At 35.6% G+C, this 22,781-nt stretch overlaps 1 protein-coding gene across 2 annotated transcripts in view; it reads right to left on the reverse strand.

The window, feature by feature from the left end:
• Positions 1–22,781, reverse strand: part of LMBR1 (limb development membrane protein 1) — a 142,436-nt gene that overhangs the window by 73,240 nt on the left and 46,415 nt on the right. For both annotated transcript variants that reach the window (XM_069461722.1, XM_069461721.1), the window contains exon 5: positions 18,412–18,515. In XM_069461722.1, coding sequence (XP_069317823.1) covers positions 18,412–18,515 — 104 coding nt within the window. The remainder of the gene's footprint in view (positions 1–18,411; positions 18,516–22,781) is intronic.

A 22,781-nucleotide genomic window follows, 5' to 3' on the forward strand; every position in this document is an offset into this window, starting at 1 on the left:
GGCCGAGGTGGGCGGATCATTTGAGCTCAGGAGTTCGAGACCAGCCTGAGCAAGAGCGAGACCCCATCTCTACTAAAAATAGAAAGAAATTATATGGACAGCTAAAAAAATATATATATAGAAAAAATTAGCCGGGCATGGTGGTGCATGCCTGTAGTCCCAGCTACTCGGGAGGCTGAGACAGGAGGATCGCTTGAGTTCAGGAGTTTGAGGTTGCTGTGAGCTAGGCTGACGCCACGGCACTCACTCTAGCCTGGGCAACAGAGTGAGACTCTGTCTCAAAAAAAAAAAAAAAAAAAAAAAAAAGCTTAAGGCTGCCTGCTCTCACTGTAGACAAGCCCTAGCTTCTTTGGGCACATCTCTCCTAGATTTCCACATTTCCTACCTTTCTCAATGTACAACAGCTATGCGCACGCACACACACGAATATTTTATATTTTTCTATTGAAAATCAATAAATTGGCACTTGATTTTATGCATCAGCCTCTGTTTAGTTAATGTGAGCCCATTACCAAGAAAAAAAAAATCATCTTTTCTTCTTTATATTTTTAAATAATAAAAGTTTAGTGTATATATCTATTAAATACCCATAGATATATTACTCAAATTAAAATAACATTTCCAGGACCACTGCAGCACCCGTGTGACCCTCCCAACCACATCAACCTTCTGCACCAACCTGCCCAAAGGTAACCACAAAACACTGCCATGTTTATCATCTATTTACCTTTTTTTAAATTGTGGTAAAATATACATAAGATTTACCATTTTAACCATTAAGGGCATAGATCCATCTCCAGAACTCGTTTCATCTTCACCAACTGAAACTCTGTACCCATTAAATAGTAACTCCCCATCCTCCCTGGTAACCACCATTCTACTTTCTGTTTCTATGAATTTGACCACTTTAGGTACCTCATATAAGTAGAATCGCACAGAATTTGTCATTTTGTAATGCTCTATTTCACTTAGCATGTCTTGAAGGTTCATCCAAGTTGTAGCATGTGTCAGAATGTCCTTTCTTAAGGCTAATATTCCATTTATGGATATACCACATGTTAATCTATTCATCCATCAATGGACATTTGGTGGCTTGCACCCTTTGGCTATTGTGAATAATGCTGCTATTAACATGGATGTACACATATCTGTTGGAGTCTCTGTCTTCAATTCCTTTTGATATATCCCCAGAAGTGAAACTGCTGAGTCATATGGTAATTCTATTTTTTATTTTTTGAGGAACCACAATATTGAGCAGCTACACCATTTAACATTCCCATCCACAGTGCACAAGAATTCCAGTTTCTCCACATTCTTGCCAACACTTGTTATTTTCTTGGGTGTTTTGCTAGTAGCCAATTTACTAGCTAGTGTGAAGTGGTATCTCACTGTAGTTTTGATCTGCATTTCCCTAGTGATCAGTGATGTTGAGTATCTTTTCATGTACTTATTGGCCATTTATATCTTCTTTGGATGGACTTTGAATGTCTATTCAAGTTCTTTGCCCATTTTTTAAATATTTGCTCCATCAACTTATTCTTCAAAATTGCTTTGGCTATTCTTTGCTTTCTGCTCTTCCATTAAATTTTTACTATCTGCTTGTCACATTCCATAAGAAAACTTAGAATTTTTATTATGATTGCAATGACTCTAAAAATCATGAATATAGAGTATCTATTTATTTAGGTCTTCTTTTACATCTTTAAGTAAGACTTTTTGTTTCTATATCTTATTTCCATAAAAGTTTTAAGCATCATTTAAATTTATTTCAATATACCTTAGGCTATCTTGCTATTATAAAGGTATTTTTAATTAGAGTTTTCTGTTTGTTGCTGGTATTTATTGACTTTTTATATATTAATCCTACAGCTTCCTTGTTAAATTTCTTATTTAACAATTTATCTTTAGATTCTATGGAATTTCTCAATAGACAATATCTGTTAATGATTATTTTGGTGGTTTCTTTTTTCTTTTTCTTTTAGACATTGTTCTATGTGCTTTACATGTATTAACTCTTCTTTATTTTGGTGGTTCCTTTAAATTTTTCCTTTTCTTGTCTTAGTGTACTAGTAAAGAGCCCTAATAACAGTATCGATTATTAGAAATGAAAATATTTTAAATGGGCATCCCAATTTTAAAGTAAATACTTTTAGCATTTTACCATTAAGCACAATGTCAATTGTAGGCTTCGGGTAGATATCCATTTACAGGTTAAGAAAATTCTCCTTTGTTTCCTACTTTGCTTTTTAATCATGAATGAATATTGATATTACTGAACGTGTTTTGTCTCTTTCAAGGTGTTCACTTGATTTTTTTCTTATTTACTCTCCTCAGATTAATTATAGTCATAAGCTTTCTAATGTTAAATGATGTTCTTGTGTACCTGAAATATTTTTTTCATAATGGCCTTTTGAGTATGTGGCTAGATTTAGCTTAATATTTTCTGATTCACAAGTATTCATGAATAAGCCTGTAGTGTTCCTCTCTTATACTACATTTGTCTGCTTTCAGTATCAAGATTAACTAGTCCTGCTCTTTTTGCCCTTCCTTTTGCCTGCCCTGCTGCGACAATGGGTCCAGTCGTCATCTGTGGCGTATGTACCATGCTCTGTAAACCTGTATCTTGCTCTTGTCCTATAATTCTATCTTTCTCTCTTCAATAAACCTCATTTTTGTGCTTGCCTAAAAAAAAAAAAAAAAAAAAGATTAACTAGTCCTTTAAAATAAAACTGTAAGTGTTCCATCTTTAAATCTCCGGACAAATTTATATAAAATCAGAGTTATCTGTTCTTTGAAATCTGGTAGAAATGTCTTGAAAATTGTGTAAAGTTGGTTTTTTGCATTGTGGGAAAACTTTTAAATTCTGACTCAATGTCAATAACACTTGTAGACATATTCAGACTTTCTACTTGAATCCATTTTGGTAAGTTATTCTAGAAATCTGTCCATTTTATCAAAATTTTCACTTGTGAATAAACTTGATTAGAATTTTAATCAAGCTAATATAATGTCCTTGGGCTAAAACCAATTGAGCAAATGAGTATCTTTTATTTAATGACAGTTTTTACATCTTTCATAACTCAAATGTTTCAATTTATCTCAATCATTTTTAAAATGTGGTTAAAAAAACACAAAATTTGCCATCTTAAACCATTTTTAAGTGTACAGTTCCGCAGTGTTAACTATAGTCACATCCTTGTGCAACAAATCTCGAAAATTTTTTCATTTTGTAAAACTGAAACTCTGTACCTACCGAACAACTCCCCATTTTCTTCTCCCTCCTACCTTATATGAGTAGAAGCACACAGTATTTTGTGACTGCATATTTTTCATAAGTGTATTTCTAAACTTAGGAAGGTATTTTTAACATTGACTTCACATAACACACACACACACACACACACCAGACTTTCAATTAAGCTTTACTTTCTAGTTTTATTTACCAACATATAGTTTCATTAGAACACTTGCAGGTAGTACATGAAAACATTTCTATTCCCTCCAGACACCAGCTCTTACCCATGACAGGGAAGAGCAAAGCCAGCTCCTTTGGGAAGGTCAATGGTGAGTGGTGTAAGAGATCAGGCCATGGCAGAGCTCATCAACTTCATCATCAAAAACATGTTTATGTATAGAATTAGCTTCAGGAATGAAAATCTTTTTCACTGAGTAATACCTTTGAAATTATTGCTCTTGTTTTTTCATTTTGTTTACTTGCTATTATTTTGTTATTTTAAAGTATCACACTATAATACTTGTTTTGCTTCTGAAAGTGGTAACTTCAGTTCTGCATGATTTAAAATGACTCAGTAGGGCTTCCATTTCTGGCAATATTAAGGACTAGATATCCTTGAGTTCTCTGTCAAAAAACATCTCAAATGCTAGATAAAATATTAAAAGTCTCCTTGAAATCTTCTCTGTGCCTCCTTATTCTTTGGTGCTTTTATCATTGGCTTTTCTCAAATATTTTGGTCATCTTTTGAGCCTCTTCTCGTCTTTGTATTTAAGAATTCTCACCCTGCTAGTTGTCTCCCTCTTCTCCTGCTCCGATGCCAGTGGGTTAGGTGAGTGGATCTAGACAGTCGATGTAGATAGCAGGATCAGGTTCTGGTGGGGTGTCTTGCACCCCAGTGGATGGTTGCAAGTACTGACCCAGCTCACACCACCAAGACCCACATTCACTACTTCAGCCCACAGCAAGCATTACTCTGCTTCCTGACTGCAAAGGCCCTCTGAGCACCCTGATCCTGTCTGTTTCTCATATCACTCAGCAGCAGAGACACGTGGTTTTAATTTTTGTTAAAACCAGGTCAAGGAGAACCTGGGGAGCACAGATGTATACACATAATCAGAAATGCTAAAAAATCAATTTGCAAAATTGGACAATATTCTATGGGATAATAAAATGAAATGTGTGGAGTTATCTTTAGATAGAGCAAAAATCAATTGTATCTCTACCAGACAAAATTTATTAGCTTTACTCTCCATTTCCTACAAGTGAGCTTTAACTTTACAGAGATTCAGAACACCCAGTCAGTAGAAAGTCAGCCAAAGGTGAACACCCCTATGGGTCAAACAATCTCCAGTACCCACTACACATGCCCAGGACTCCACTGACAGGACATCTGGATCTCTTTTGCCCATTTCCAAGTCTCAGACAATTTTTCCTGGCACCAGAAAATATATGTACACAAAATGAATTATTAAAGCAAGAAGGACAAATAAATATATGTCCACACTAATTACAATCACACAATAATCCAAGTACAAATGTTGAAAGGTATTTTGCAATGCTATAAAACACAATTTGGGATTAACTGGTATTCTATAAATTAAAATTAAAATATTAATGAAAAACTGATAAAAGCCAAAATGCACAGGAGAATTAAGCAAAAGCATCAGTGTAGTAAATATGCCCCATGCAGGCCAAATAAGACACAGGAAAAGTAAACATCAAGAATTCTGAAATACAGATGCATTCAGGAATGATGTGTAGATTTGTAGAAATCATCTTGAAACCTCGAGAAGGAATTTTTGAATATTAGCTTGGAAAAGATCTTCCTTAAACACAAGATTAAGGTCAGGAGATACCAAATAGCTACAAAGCTAAAGAGGAGAGGACAAAAGAAAAGACCTGGGCCCCACACTTGTAGAAGAAATCTGAGCAGATTCAAGCAGAGACTGTGAATCTTCCCAGAGCTGGAAATAAGGCAGAGAATGTAAAAAGTTGACAAAGAACTGAATTGCTACTATATTCCAGATAAAGGGCCAGTAAAGCTAACAGGTAGAAAGAGGAGTCAGAGACATTGGTTTGACATGACAGGTCACACACACACTTTTAGACATTGGTTTGAGGTGACAGGTCACACACACACTTTTTACCACAAAAGACAGGAAAAATATATAAGTAAATAACCAATCAATCTGCACTGTCCCTAGCATCAACAACAGTACCTTGCACATAATAAGCAGTCAATCTGCATGAAGTGAATATTTTAATTATACAAGAAGACAAGAGCACCACCAGCAGGCTAGTAATGTTGAGAAACCCCTAAAAGATAGAAAACAGATGGGATCAAATCTATGGAGAAATGTCCAGGGGAAATTATAGACTATAATTGTTTTTTAAAATCAAGAAAATAAGAAAAGGGTTAGCAGTGATTCCAGGCACTACAAGCTTATAGACGCAAAGGCCAAAACTATGGCTCATTATAGATAAGAATTTAATACAATATTAAGAGGTAAGGATAATAGGTAAGGATCATATTATTGTATAAATTATTTTAGAATAACTGAACAGAAATACCAAGAAAAATTATTTTAGATTTTCTCCTTTTAACTACCTCACAAAATTAGCTACAGATAGATTAAAACATTAGATCTTTGCAAAAACTCAAGGAAAAAGAAGTTAAAATAGAACAGACTGTATTATTCATCTCAGCTCTAAAGGGATAATAACACTTTAAGAGCTAATCAACTATCAATTTACTAAGAGTTTAAGTGTAAAAATGGAGAAAAGCAGGAGAAAATGAAATCATGTTTTGTTTGAGCCTGCTTATATAATGCTTGTTGTCAAGTCCTGCGTTTTTTCACACAATTAATTTAAAGGGAATTAAACAGTATTATCATAGTTAAATAGGACCAAATCAAATGTACATGTATTATATTATGAATCATAAATTATATTAAATCAGCTTTATAAAACTAACCTTAGTTATACATTTATACAAATCATTGTTAATCAAAATTTACTTAAAAGTGTTATGTATTAGTTTAAAATGATAAAATGATAGACAATACCTTTAAACAACCTCTATGCTAGTTTCTTGGCTTGGGATTTTCCAACAATACAGGTACCCGTAGTAAAGACTGAGTCCTGGACTCTTGGGAGGCAAAAGCCTACGGACAAACGCACAGGGAGACTTTCTTCTGCCCAGAGCTAAGGCTGACCGTTTTCCTCTATCAGTGTGTGAAGTGTGTATGTTTTATTTTAAAGTTTGGCTGAGTGCTTTCCACAGGGACTTCAGTTCTGACTCCTAGCCTCGGTGTGCCTATGGTGTCATTTTTTGAAAACTGAAGGTCCCACATTCCCTTATGATGACCTCCCTGCCACGACGAGGGAAACCACAGCATCACTTATTCACCTACTGTTCTGGTTCTGTTGTTCTCTAAATCCTTAAGAGATTTTTCTTGCTTTCTTGAGAGTTTATCTATGCACTTAATAATACAGGGTGCTTGTTTCTTATACAGTTAAATTTTTGATGTGGTCCTCTTTAACAATGGAACATGCTATTTAAATTCCTTTAAACTAACTATGTAAAAAAAACTCGAGTTGACAACAAACATTGTATAATCAGGCCCAAACAAAGCCTGATGTATAAAATAGAAAGACCAAAACTTCTCTTTGTATTATAACTTAAAATATTTTTGGAACTCTAACCTTTTGAACTCTTAAAAACCTGATTTACTTTTTATAATTTTCATATTTATTTCTACATGCTGAAATAAGAGAAGATTTCAGAGAGTTAACTGTAAATATTTCTCAGTAAATAACATTCGAGGGCCAAGTTAACTATTTTCAATAAATAAAGTCAAATTGCATATAATTAGGACTCTATTTTCTCTGTTTAGCCTTAATTTTGAAGTTCTAGAGCCAACCTGATGTGCTGTATAAAAGTTTTGACCAGCCAGATGTAGGAAAGTGATCTATGAAGATCAACTTGGGTGTATCTGCAGAATTATTATGTACACCAGTACTAGTAGCATGGTCTTCTTCATTACCTTGTATTTAAACATCAGTGTACCTTATATTTTTGATATTTAACCAATCATCCATTACAGGTATTAGTTAAGCAATATATGACTAAGAATTTTTTAAAATAGAAAACACATAATGCTCAAAACCACTACTGTGGTTTGCAGGCTTCAACTGAGTAATCCGGTATTGAAATCATGAGATGCTTCCCTGACCTCTGCTACTACCTGGTATAATCACTAAATACACATTTACAGGCTCTCAATATATTGTGTTTTAAGGGAAAAAATATGTTATATAATATTCACAAATATATATAATACTTATTGATTTTTTTTTAAAAACTAGAAATAGTATGAGGTATCTTTATAGAATTAAACTGCAGGAACTCTTCTGTAGTTTCTAGGAGAGTTGAGAATATTTGGTGTAAATATTAACACAGAAAAAAGACTCTTTAGGGTCCACTACTAGCTCAGCCACTGAGTTTGTACCCTGGAAGTTTCGTGAAAAAACTGAGACTTCAAGACATTATCTACAAAATACGTACAATAAAACATGCCTTGGTTACTCTCAGATATTTAAAATATCAAATGAAATAAAATACATGAAAATAGTAAACAAACATGAAAAATACATGAAATAGTAAACTACATGAAATAGTAAAATACATGAAAATAGTAAACAAACATAAGTCTTCAATAATACCTAGATGCAGGGGAAAAAAAAGATGCTAGTTCCCATTTTACATAAAAATTGGATTTGGAGTTGGGCTCAGTGGTTCACACCTATAATCCTAGCACTCTGGGAGGCCGGGGCAGGAGGATCGCTGGAGGCCAGGGGTTCAAGACCAGCCTGGGCAATAGCAAGACCCCATCCCTACAAAAAATAGAAAACTTAGCCAGGCATGGTGCATGCCTATAGTCCCAGCTATTCGGGGGGCTGAGGCAGGAAGATCACTTCAGCCCAGGAGTTTGAGGTTGCAGTGAGCTGTGATGACACCACTGCACTCTAGTTCAAGCAACAGAGTGAGATGCTACCTCAAAAAAAAAAAAAAATTGGAAAAAAAAAATCTTATATTTGGTATATAAGATACTAGGTTAACAATATTAACAGTACTTTCAAAGTTTACTTTACCTTTTCACCAAATTATATAATAAAAAATACCAGCTAACATCATAGCTTAGAGGAACCCCAGCCCATAAGGCCTGCTAGACCTCAGTTAACAGACCAGTGGGGACGAAATGAAGCTGGAAAAATGAAGTATCACCAACAGATGAAACAGGCCCCTGAGGGAGTAGAAGAGGAAAATGGTAAGATAAAAGAAGGTAGTCAAAGAAGGCTGCCATCAGGCTGAGCTCCACCACAGCAAGGGAACTGGCGTTGCCAGTCCCATCGACTGGGCAAAGGTGTTAGGAATTATGGGAAACAGCATGCCCAGTGGCTCATTCCAGACACTTGAAATCCCAGACCTAAACAGCTGGCTGAAGAACCAGGGTTGGGGTTAGAGAGAGGTCTGGTCCTGTAAACAAAACTAAAGATGGTCAGTATTCTGTAAAGCTTCAGATCTAACAGCCTAAGCTGCACCAAAATATGTAAAGTCTTAGTGTCTTCTTCTGTGTTGAGGTTCTAAATAAGTTCTAAAAATATCACATCCTGAAAGATACCAGTGCAGGAAACCATGCTATACTGAAGCACTTTTAAATCCTCCCCTATGACAAGTCAGCGGGACCTAAGAGTACCTAGCTTTCATGCTTCACTTTCCCTGTACAAGACCCTGTCTGCAATATGGTAAGTACAGTCATGCGTCACAGATGGTACAACCTACTATAGACCCAGCCTATTGTTCTAGGCTACAAACCTGTACAGCCTGTTACTATACTAATTACTGCAGTCAATTTTAACATAACAATAAGCATTTGTGTATTTAAACATAGCTAAACAAAGAAAAGGCACAGTAAAAATATGGTATTGTAATCTTATGGGACCACCATCGTAGCAGCCCATCATTGACCACAAAACATTTTGTAGCACATGACTGTATATGTGTTTGGGAATATCAAGGTAAATAAGAGAAAAAGACATGTAAACAATCATAAGATAATTATAATCACTACTGTGGGAAGCAGCAGCAGGTTGCAATTAAAGAAGGCCCACTGGAGAGACAGTAGGGATCACCCCAGAGATGACATTTAAGAACTGGATTTTGCCAGGCAGGGAGGTAAGGGGAAGATTCCTTGGCAGAGAACACAACATGCATGAAGACGTGGAGCTGTGAGAGAAGGTGGGATGTTCTGGGTGAGAGTGAGGAGCTCAGTGGGGACACACAGCGTGTGGCAAGTAGGGAAGACGATGACTTAAAAGACAGATGGGAGCCAAATTTTCAGAGGCTTTATTTTGTTGGCAATTAGAAGCCACCAAAGATTTTTATGGCGGTGAGTTACATAAACAACTGTATTTTTAAGAAAGCAATGCTAGAAGTCAGTATTGGAGATTACATGGTATGGGAATGATTGGAAGCAGAAAAAACAGTCAGATGTGGTTTCAATCATCCAAGTAAGAAATTATGAAGCCTGAACTAAGGTACTGGCAGTAATGGAAATATTAATATTATTCTGAATACTAATCAAAATATTTTAAGCCATCTAATGTAATAAGTTCTTACCACAAGTCGCTTCGTTGAATCTTTTCTTAAAAAATTACATCAGAAATATAACATAAGTCTAAGTATTTAAAAAAGATACAAAAGTCATTATTAAGAGACAGATAAATCTTTCTGATCCCTTAAAAAAAGGTTTATTGTCAGCCCTTCACAAGTCTGTTTTAAAAATCAACTGCTTATAAAAACTAATGCTCATCGGCCGGGCGCGGTGGCTCACGCCTGTAATCCTAGCACTCTGGGAGGCCGAGGCGGGTGGATTGCTCAAGGTCAGGAGTTCGAGACCAGCCTGAGCGAGACCCCGTCTCTACTAAAAATAGAAAGACATTATATGGACACCTAAAAATCTATATAGAAAAAATTAGCCGGGCATAGTGGCGCATGCCTGTAGTCCCAGCTACTCGGGAGGCTGAGGCAGTAGGATCGCTTGAGCTCAGGAGTTTGAGGTTGCTGTGAGCTAAGCTGACGCCATGGCACTCACTCTAGCCTGGGCAACAAAGTGAGACTCTGTCTCAACAAAAAAAAAAAAAAAAAAAAAAAACTAATGCTCATCAATTAATGTGTAAAGAAAACATTAAATATCAAATAATCCCAACTAAAATAAGAAAGTATAAAAATATTTAAATCGTTATAAAAAAACTTGAAATTTTTTGTCTTTGTTCCAAAAATAATAGGAAATGTTTCCTATAAAACTTATCATTTCAATACATTTAATCCTAATTTTTTATACTGTTGTGTCCTCATTTTTTCAGTTTTTGCCTGATAATCTTATTTTTAATCAATAACAGAAGATACATTTACATATTATTTTAACATTTCAGCTGCTTTAAAATTCATTCACTCCAGTACAATACCACCTTGCCTTTCTAGATGAGAATTTCCATTAACAGAAAGTGTACAAACCAATAAATTTTTTAGTATCACGTTAGTAACTTAAGTTTTAAAGAAAAGTAGCTATATCATAACTTGAAGTATAACCTAATATCAAACTATCAAACAATTATACTGCCTTTGATGTGTCTGAATACACAACGTCTATTTCTGGTATACTACTGACAAAGGGACAGAGGGATTGTGTTAATAAATTAATACAGCGAGTTTCAGCTATATATTGGCAAACATTTCACAGATCAAAGATTAACATTGTGACATGCTGAATAAATGATTTTATAGAGAAATAATATGAGCTTAAATGCCAAATAAACATAAGATTTTAATACTCCAAAGTTTAGCTTCTTTGGCGAGCTCTTGTCCTACAGGCCTGTGGTATCAGAATTGCTTAAGAAACTTGCTAGTAAGCACTAAATCTGATATCTAATTTTACTTTCAAATAAAGTTCATTCCAACCAAAGGTGAGGAGTCTTCAATTCCCCTAAAAAACTTTTGGAAAAGATACTCTAATTAACAATGATTATTTCTATAAAACTGTTTTCATGAGTATTAGAAGTATCGGGGCCAGTTTAATTAAAAGTATAATTACTTTAAAATCTGTACCTGGTGACTTTTTATTTCCTCCCTACCAAAGCTTTTCTTCATTTAACACAGAGGCCTGAACTATGAAACATTATGAGACATTAGTTAGTAATTTAATCATCATATAAAATAAAGTTTGAAGTTTAGTTACCTATTAAACATAATACCTATTTTTTACAAGCTATATTGTTCTAAGATAAAACAGATCCTGTTTCCAAAAATAAATACAGAAAAGCTGTGTCAGTTCCAGTGTAACTTCTTTTATCATTTTGCTGTTTATAAAAAGTAATCCTACACAAATTTTCCTGATGTTTCATTATCAATTTTCACATAGTTGATACATTTAAATACCCAATAATAACTACTACTTATAATGTGTCTTGGGTACTTTACAAACACATTAAGTGAGATTGCTAAGTCCCTCAGCAACTCTAGTAGGTAGGTACCAGTAGACCTGTATTATAAATGTGGACACGAAGAAACATGCCATAAATTAGAGTCAGTATGGAGTAGAATCAAGATTTAAGTCTGGGCATTCCAAACACCAAAGCTCAGGGTTTTTGCCACTATTAATGCAAATAAAGAGACAATCTAGCCTTAAGTAGAAATCTCTCATTTTTTGATAAATGGAAAGAAAGATGAAAGTGCCATATAATGGTCCAATTCAAAGTATCATACCATCACAATGTATACATGGAAACTGAGTGCTGTTTAAAAAAACAAAACAGCTGCTATTTAACAATAACAGATACTGTAATTGAAGCTATAATTTAGTTCCCTCCCACATGCAATTGTACTAAGAACAGTGACAAAATTAATGTCACTTCCTGAGCTAAGTGATTTTTAATACAAAACCTTCATAATCTTAAATAATTTTTAAATGAAATAAATTTATTCTTTCCCTCAAAATTGTAGCATTGCATTTTTTTCTCTGAGATCACTATACGACAAGATTTGATGTTTCAAATGTTCACGTTACATTGTTATAATGCCTTTTACAGTAGAATAACAATTCCAAAAGAATGCTTAAGTGTTACAGCACTATCAGAATAGAATGTTTTGAAAATAATAATTCTTAACCATATTATTTCTAAGATAAAAACTAATGGTCCCATTTGGGGGAGGGTAGCAGATTTCTATAAATAAATTACTCTATGATTTTTTTCTTGAAGGTGTTGGGAAAATCAAATTAACACATAACAATAGTTAGTGAGATATGACTTCATTTTCTGTAATAAACACCAAGATCAAAACATGACCCAAGTTAAATTTCCTTGCAAGGTTCCCAGCAGGGGCTTTCCTTTTGTCTGTGATTTCCTCTCACCCACCAGAACCATGCCAAATATGCGCATGTGCCACTAACACTAAGCAGCACTTCCTTAATCACTCATTTCCAACAATTTATGGATCATCAGTGGCAAAAAACGAGCAAAAATAATGAAAGAATGCAATGAAAGCTCTCGGAGACAGAGGCTGGACTTCCTCCTCACTCTGTGTCTCCTTAAGATGGAGGCCTGACACAAATTAGCCACTGGGGGGAAAGTCATCTGGTCATAAAATACAGTACAAGGTCACTTTTATGTAAGTTTGCCAAAAGGGACATAAACCAGGACAATTTCAAACTGTGACACAGGATAGAAACATATTAAAAAAATCTTTGTTCCTCCTCTATTGTGCTGTCACGTTGCTCAGCTTTATAGACATTCCAAGCACCGGCACAGAGCTCTTCGCTTCCACCTGGGCAGTCTAATTAGTTAAGAAAGGAAGTTACCTCAAATTTTGTACTTTTTGCTTTTATTATCAAGCACTTTGTTTGAAGTTATAGGAATTAACCTCTTAATCCTACAGACCGTGTGCTATGTTCTGGACATTTCGGGATGTCTGGATGGTTTCGATAATTGGTCAGGATGTTGCTGTTACTTATGTTAAGTTTTATGCCATGACTTCAAACCAAAGATAGGCATTAAGTGAAGTATAATATAAATTTACTCCCAGCAAAATCTTGGGTATATGAATTAATCTGTCATTAAACTTTATGTAACAATTATATGGAGAAAATTTTTTTCCCACTTTCACTAAGTCATTGAATTTTTTTCCTCATAATATCTCAACGCAAAATAAGATGTTAAGCGATAATATAAAACAAATATATTCCTAACTCCCATTTAAACAATGGCCGAAGCTTACACCTTCAGAGTTCACTATGCAATCAGAAAACATTTCTGACATTAATCTGGATGATCTAGAGGCCTTTTCTGAAGCAGAGAAGGAAGAGAAAATTGTACAGCTGACCCGAGGTGTGGTAAGAACAGCCGTGATGTCTGCCCTGAGATGCTCCCCGAGCCCTTGGATCCACATACTCTAGCAGACGACTGAGTGACCAAGATCAAAAACGGCAGAAAAAGCACATCTACCACAAAGCAGAACAAAAACCAACAGATACACCTTTTTTATCAGAGTTGAAAAATTAAGATGTAAACAGGGGGTCAGGTTCAAATACATATAAACATAAATAACACACAATACAGTACATAAGATGACAGCAAAATAATCCAAATTTGATAAACATTTAACTGCTAACAGAAAGTTTAAATTCCAAGACAAAAGTTAGCTTCTCACAAAAAAAAAAAAAAAAATTTACTTTACCAAAAAACCACGTATAGTCTTTTACGCTTGAGAATTATAAAGAAAGGGAATAGCAAGGAGATGGTCCTAATAAAACAGAAACATACGCCACAGTAAGAAGAAAGAAGAAAAGCTATTTAAGGCCCTTAAAAGGACATAGTCAACCCCCCAGGCCTAAAATGTCCTGTTTGAATTAACATAGTGGTTTAATTAAAAACTAAGTAGAAAATTCTGCTTAATTTGATTTTCAATTCAAGCTCTGCATCCGCCCATGGCCAGTGGCCAATTTCCGCCTCTCGGCGCAATATGCAAGGAGCTGTTTTAACCGCGACAGCCCAGGGGAATCCATGGGAGTACACTGGGGCCATATGCCATTTAGGGAATACACCAGACTTAGACATAGTAAAACAGCACCAGGAGGGTGGCCACAGGAAAAAAAAAAAAAAAGGAAACTTAACCATATTATAAGTTTGTCATTACTCAAATTATTGTGCTGCATCTGCCAATTAGAAACGTTTCTAAGCTCTTTTCAGCATCACTTCAGAAACTAGATGTGTCAAATGTAACCAATGAGCAAATAGCTTTAAGGGAATATATATAAATATATATACTTGTTAGCCAAGTATGTTAAACATTTTAAGACCAGGGTTAATAATAACATTAAATTCAACAAAGTAACAAAGTTAATAATACTAATATAATCTATAGTACTGTGTAAAGAACTAAATATCTTAAGAAATATTACCTAGAAACTACCCAAGTAAATAACAAGTGATTCTATATTACAGAAAGACATAACATTGAAGGGCTCAAATGTATACTTCATACATTTAGACTTAACTATACAGTACTAATTACCCTTGCAACTTTCATGTAATTGATTTTGAAACTGAAAAATATGAATATTTTAAAATAACATGCCTTGATTAGCTCAATTTTAAAGCTTTCTGGACATTTCCAGTAGGGTCTAAAATGTACCTGGTCTTCAAACAGGTTTGTTTCAAAGTATGCTACCTTTGATGTTCAAACTGAGCATTACAAAATGTTACATGCCATTTCAAAATGGGAAAAGTAATTTGGAATTTTAAAACTGTCTGAGATAATAAAATGTGAATAATTAAAAGCTGACTGTACTGTATTCAATTGCTCTCTGAATCCCACATAACGCTGACATTTTCTACAATATAAGTATTAATCAAATGCATTTATAGACTACCTCCAGGCAGAGCAGGAAGAGAAAATTTAACAGTAGTTAACATTTACTGAGTGAAGTCCTGGACTATGTCCTTTACATAAATAATCACTTCTCATTCAAACATCAGAATATTACAGTAAGGCAAATATCTACAGAAAGAAAACCTGAGGTTTCTTTCTGAAGTAACCTGCCCAGACAGTATGACTCTAAAGCCACCCTTTCTCACCTTTGTACCTTCAAACTCTCTTCCCTGGCCCCTTCTCCTCAGCATACCAGTACCGTCAGACTCTCCTACTTTAAAAGAATTTTACCTTCTCTACCTTCAAGCTACAACCCCTTCTCTCTCCTTCCTTTAATGGCATTAAAAACCAAATTCAAACCCTGGGCAACAGAGTGAAATCCTGTGTCTAAAAATAAATAATTAAAAAAAATAAAAATAAATAATTTTTAAATAATCTATTTAACTAATAACTAGATTTTTATAAAAAGCATAAACTAGGTAGATACCCCTGTAATACCAAATATGAAAATACATTTAACACAGCTTTACCAGTTGTTTTTTGTATTTGGTAATATTACAGAGGAGCCGTGTTAGAAAGAGGGAAGAATTTCGCATATTTAAAGCAAACATCAACATGTCAATTTTAGCAACATATGCTGTAACATCCTGTTTAACATAGCTAGGTGCATGGCTGACTCAATATGGTGACATAGCTACAAAACAGTGTTTCTCATTACATGGAGTATGTACTCCTTTCCTTATGACATGTGTAGAAACTCTACAACATGTTTATGTCTAAATATACTTAAACGAAATGGTACATGCAAAAATTCTTTTCAGAAAATCCTTTGCCAGCTCCCTGTTGTCTATGGCACACAATACAAACTCGTTGGCAGAGAGGACTCCGGCCTCCTGGGTTTGACCCTGACGAGCCACGTGTGCACCCTCATCTCTCACCATTCTCCAGCACACTCCTGAACACCAGCCATCCCTCAGTTCTGTCGGAACTCCAGGCCTGTGCCCGAGCCTGGAAGGCCACACTCTCGCAAAGTCCTGCTCATCCTTCAAGTCCTAGCCCAAGTCTAGGCTGACTTCACCTTGTGACACCTGCCCAATTCCCAGGCAAATCAAGACATCCATTCCTTTCAGTGTTTCCCACAGCACCTCATTACATAAAAGTGCATCAAAATCTATCTTATTTGTTTGCATCTCTCATTGCTCCCACTGTCTGTCCTTTGAAGGTAGGAGCCCCGTCTTTTCATCTGTGTCCCCAGTAAGCTCTTATAATAGCATAATATTAATAACTATCACTAGGAATTACTTAAGAAAACTCTGTTGAATGAATGACTATCCATCAAAAGTTTTGGCTCCAAAATTCTACAGAAATCGCCTTCTCAAGAGTCTCCCAATGACTTCCTTTCTTCTCACTGTTCGTTCTTGTCAGCCCCTCTTTAACTATGAATATTTCACATTCCATTCTCCTAAAAATTCTCCATCCTTTGGCTTCCAGGAGATCGCTCTCCTTTTTCTTTTTTTCACACTATCTGACAACACCTGCTCAGAATCCTTCCCTGCTCCTTTCCTGTGCCAGCGTTCCACGGCCCTCCTCCCTTTTTCCTCCTCATTTTATCCTGAACCATCTCATCTTCCTTGCTGGCTTCAGCTGGGCTTTCCATAATGTTGATATGTGAAGGACACCAACACTTTGGAAGGTCAGAAGCAACTGAGTTTCAGTTCTAGTCCTGCTATTTTGCATGCGTGGTTCTTAGACAATTTAATACCACTTAATATCTTTGGACCTTAGTTTTCTCCTTATAAAAGGATAGTTTAAACTAAATCCCTTTCAGCAATAAGACTTTCTATAATTTCTTTAAGAAATTATAAATAGTCAAACAGCTCCTTAAACTGAAACTATATAATTCTTTCACATTACATAGATGACTTAATTTTAATTGCCAGTCTTAAGAATACATCATGATAAAAAGCAATTCCAGCACATAAAAGCCAGTTTTCTCAATGTCAGGTTTGACTGCCAAATATAATCACTCATTCTGACCTTGGTACACTTACTAAGTATGAAACCAGCTGTTAGTGTTCAGTTCTAGACTGCTGCTGTACAGAATGACAGCTAGAAAACAGAAAGGTGAGCCCACAGAAACAACACTCAAACCATAATTTCTCAGTGATGCTTTCACTGCACCCTTGAATATACAGATTTTAAATGTGTGACACCTCAGATTTAAAATCAGAAGAGCTGCTAAAGTGTTAGATTAAACACTTTCATTCCTAAGATCCTATATAAAGTTATAGGAAATAAAAAGAAACAATAATTCATATACAGTTTATAACTTCCCAGGCCAAATTTATTTAACTGGCATCATAGGATTATTCAATCTTAAGATATATAGGTATTCCATATATTTACAACACCAACAGAACTAAAAATTTAAAAGGTGTACTGTGTCTAATCTGTAACACTAGAACTCACTCTCTCAAGTTTAAGTCACTCAAAATGGATTAGTTACTTAAGTCTTTGCATTATATTCCAAAAATTTATGGTAAAAATCTATATAGGCTATAAATATAAACTTTGTTTCTTTAACTTTAAAACGCTATATTTAAAAATAGATTAAGTTTTTACCACTTGGAAGTCTTGATTAATTTTGTAAAATGCTTTTGCCAGGTCTCCCGGTCTGCCCACTTCTACACCTTCCACATTCACACAAAATCAGTTACTGTCAGTATCTTGGGAGTTTGACCATCTAATGTTTCATTTTTTAACATGCTAATAGCCTGAAAATATTGGATATGAAATAATTTTTACATCAAGATACATTTTAAGATTTTTAGAATTTTATGCCATGCTTTAAACTAAATGAGTTTAGTTTAAGAAAGAATCGAAAAGAATCCCAAGAAAAGAATAACAGCTATTATATCAGGTTTACCCATTCCACAAAAGAATACTCCACTAAGTTTATGCATACTATAAAATTATGCACAGGTACTAAAAGATGACTATTCCCCATGGACATGCAAAATAATTCAATGTGTGCTATTATTGTTATTGTTGTATGTTAATATTATTACTTATTAACTGAACTTTTTATATTCCATTCAAATGATTTAACCCAACTTTTTCCAGTTCTACATGAATGAAATTTAGTTCCTCATTTAACAAATTTAACTCCAAAACTAGATTCACTCACCTTTTTCAAGCCAGCAAAACCTTCTGATTCCAGAAAGAAAAAGGCAAAGGGCATCAATACAAATAAACAAAGGTTGGAAAAAAGAGAAGCAAGATTCCACAGACCTACAAAGAAGATAACAAGAAAAGAAGAAAACAGGTTAGATATTGACAGGCCTTTACAAAGTTCCCTAAATTGTGATATTAATCAAGATCTCTACTTTTTAATAGTAAAAATAAACATAAACTTGAATAACAAATGACCTAAATTAGAAATCAGAAAATAATTACAGTACATATTTATTTAACATTTTTTAAACTTTGTAACTTATACCTACTGGGAAAAGCTAACATAAAAACTAATAGTTTTTCCCTCATGCCCTAAAATAAACTCACTAAAGATATGATATGTGCAGAGATCCAAAAACACAGCTTGTTTAGATATATAGGCACTGGAATATTTAAAGTAGAACCACTAGTATTGGTTGAACACTTAATAAATGCCAGATACTCTACTAAACATTTTACATGCATAAGCCCATTTAATTTAAGCATCATAAAAACCCTAAAAATAATAATTAGCATTTATTGAGCCTTTATGTGCCAACCACTATTCTAAGTGATTTACAAATATTATATGAACCCATTTACTCATCATAGCAACTGCAAGAGGCAGGTAACATGAAGGCCCCAATATGACAGAGGCACAGGCTGTGCAACCTGCCAAGATTCTGACTCTAATTCCCGGGATTTTATTAATAAAAAAACCACTACAACACAGAAGTTCTAGTAAACAATTCATAGTGGGAAAGAAAAAGTAACAGAGGCAGGCAGGCATGTTTACATGATCTTTTACCCATTTGGCTCATTCTGCACTATTCTATAAAACCACAATAAATGGCAACTAAAATAATAAGAACAAATTTAGTTAAAAGTTAGAGCCCTTACGGTATGTCATTGGGAGGGTATCCAGCCCAACATCTCATTTTTTTGTTTGTTTGTTTTTTGTTTTGAGACAGAGTCTTGCTCTGTTGCTCGGGCTAGAGTGCCGTGGCATCAGCTTAGCTCACGGCAACCTCCAACTCCTGGGCTCAAGCGATCCTCCTGCCTCAGCCTCCCGAGTAGCTGGGACTAGAGGCATGCGCCACCATGCCCGGCTAATTTTTTCGATATATATTTTTTGTTGGCCAGATAATTTCTTTCTATTTTTTTAGTAGAGACGGGGTCTTGCTCTTGCTCAGGCTGGTCTTGAACTCCTGACCTCGAGTGATCCTCCCACCTCGGCCTCCCAGAGTGCTGGGATTACAGGCGTGAGCCACCGCACCCTGCCCTCTCATATTTTTTATAGGTAAAATACTAAAATTTGAAACTGAGTTTCAAAATGATAGCTATAATCTTTGCAAAAGTTTATAAAATCAAGAGTCAATGATAAAAATTATGCTAAGTATAAATTCAATGTACTGCATGCAATTATAATTCCATGTTTTTGAAAATGGGCAACTGATGTTTCAACACCTTTATTTGCAGTGTTAAAAGCACTGGAAATACATTAATGCACAAACACAGCACCTTCGCCCTCATTGCACTCGCGTTGCAGATATGTGAAGACCACCTGAACAGAGTGAGCCAAGGTAAGCTATTCTCCAACTACTTTGGTTGCAAATTAACTTATATGTTATATGTTTCGTAAGTGCCCTAATTCTCTTTGCAATAGCATGAAATATAAACAGAAAGAATTAATTCAGCACCTTTACAGGTTAGCTAGAGAGCTTCATTTCCTTTAGTAGATAAGGTAATATAATTAATACATTCAGTTTCTTACTCAAAAATCTACATAAACAAATTTATCTTTGCAAGAAATAAAATATTTCACAAAATTTTTTAGACAAAACTGTCTTAACATGTTTTTGTGGAAAAACTACAATTTGAACTATTTAAAATAAAAATTATTTTTAAATACTTTTATACTTTCTAGGCTTTAAAAAAAGCTAAAGATTTTAACCCTTTTTTTATTCAAAAAGATTATAATTAGAGTCAATTATTTCACTGTGCTAATAAGTGGAAGGGCACAAAGAATGATGGATAAATGCACACATTTTGAGTTTCAGACAAACCTGTGTTCATGTCCTGTGTGCACTTCCATGTGACAATCTTGCTAAGTCACAGGTTCCTCTTCTATGAGGCTAATGATGTGTATATAGCTGTTAAGTATTAAATAAAATAATGCATATATAACAATTGGCTCAATGCCTTTCATAAAATAAATATTTAATAATTTTTTTGCTTTTATTAACAGTTACATCACCAGAAGCTACACAGTGCTACCAGCTCCACACCAACCCACCAGCCCTTCTGAGACTCTAGGCTCACTTTCGAGTTTTCCCTTTCATCTCCCCATCTGCTAGGTATATCAGCTCCTGTCTTTTGTTACTAGCAATTTGCACGTGTCCAGAAACTCCCTCTCCCTCCCCCAGTAGGCTCTGGGTACAGGAACCACATACACAACTTTTAAAGAATTGTATTAATATCTAGAGTAAGAATAAACAGGCCTGGATCAAAGCTGTGCCCTTCAGGTCCAGTTCACAAACCACAGTGCATGGTCTTTGGTCTCTATTTTGACTACTCAAAAGAATTTTATCTTCTTCATGGTCTCCAAGTAACTTACTTGGAGATATGTGAGGTATAACAATAATTAGTATTATGTAAGTTATTACATAACAAATTATTATTCTTTAGTAGACTAGAGAAACATGATTATTAATATGTTGCTTTGTTTAGGCATGGTAGAAAAAAGAGAAATGCCCGTTTTAAATCATTTGTGGGCCGGGCGCGGTGGCTCACGCCTGTAATCCTAGCACTCTGGGAGGCCGAGGTGGGCGGATCGTTTGAGCTCAGGAGTTCGAGACCAGCCTGAGCAAGAGCGAGACCCCATCTCTACTAAAAATAGAAAGAAATCATATGGACAGCTAAAAATATATATATCGAAAAAATTAGCCGGGCATGGTGGTGCATGCCTGTAGTCCCAACTACTCGGGAGGCTGAGACAGGAGGATCCCTTGAGCTCAGGAGTTTGAGGTTGCTGTGAGCTAGGCTGACGCCACGGCACTCACTCTAGCCTGGGCAACAAAGTGAGACTCTGTCTCAAAAAAAAAAAAAAAACAAATAAATCATTTGTGTTATAAGAGAGTCAATGTGTCAAGGATTGTACTCAATTTACATAAGACAGTTTTAACCCAATTAAATATCTCACAGTCCTTTCACAAAACTATAAAAACGATTCCCCACTGCAGGCGCCTATGGGCTCCTTGTGCTTCGCTTGACTCTGCTCCCCAGACGTTGCATTTCACAAATGGAAGGTCTGCGGCAACTCTGCCTCGAGCAGATCTATCATTTTCCCAACAGCATGTGCTCACCTCATGTCTCTGTGTCTTATATTGGTAATTTTCACAATATGTCAAACATTTTCATTATTATTATATCTGTTATGGTGATCTACGACGACTGGTTTTTGGTGTTACTATTGCAATTTCTTTGGGGCGCCACAAATCATGCCCATAAAAAAAGCAAACTTGATAAAAGCTGTGTGTGTTCTGCTCCACTGACCAGCTGTTGCCCCATCTTTCTCCTTCTTGCTCCTCGTCCTTGGGCCTCTCTATTCCCTGAGACACAAGAATATTGAAATTAAGCCAATCAATAACCCTACAGTGGCCTCTCAGTATTCAAGTGAAAGGAAGAGTCATATGTCTATCACTTTAAATCAAAAGCTAGAAATGATAGAACTTAGTGAGGAAGGTGTGTCAAAAGCTAGGCCTCTTGCACCAAAGTTAGCCACATTGTGAATGCAAAGAAAAAGTTCTCGAAGGAAATTAAAAGTGCTCCTCCAGTGAACACACTAATGTTAAGAAGCAAAACAGCCTTATTGTTGATATGGAGTTGTTTTAGTGCTCTGCATAGATTAAATCAGCTACAACATTCCCTTCAGCCAGCAGTCCCCAACCTTTTTGGCACCAGGGACCAGTTTCACGGAAGACAATTTTTCCACAGACATGAGGGGGACATGGTTTCAGGATGATGCAAGCGCATTACATTTATTGTGCAGTCAGACCTCTTTGCTAACGACAATCCGTATTTGCAGTTGCTCCCCAGCACTAGCATCACCACCTCAGCTCCACCCGAGATCATCAGGCATTAGATTCTCATAAAGTGCGCAACCTAAATCCCTCGCATGCACAATTTATAGCAGGGTCCGCACTATGAGAATCTAATGCAACTGCTGATCTGACAGGAGGTGGAGCTCAGGCAATGATGCAAGCAATGGGGGACAGCTGTAAATACAGACAAAGCTTCCCTCACTTGCCCACCACTCACCTCCTGCTGTGTGGCCTGGTTCCT

This window comes from Eulemur rufifrons, chromosome 29, assembly GCF_041146395.1.
Source record: "Eulemur rufifrons isolate Redbay chromosome 29, OSU_ERuf_1, whole genome shotgun sequence".
NCBI classification, from domain to species: Eukaryota; Metazoa; Chordata; class Mammalia; order Primates; family Lemuridae; genus Eulemur; species Eulemur rufifrons.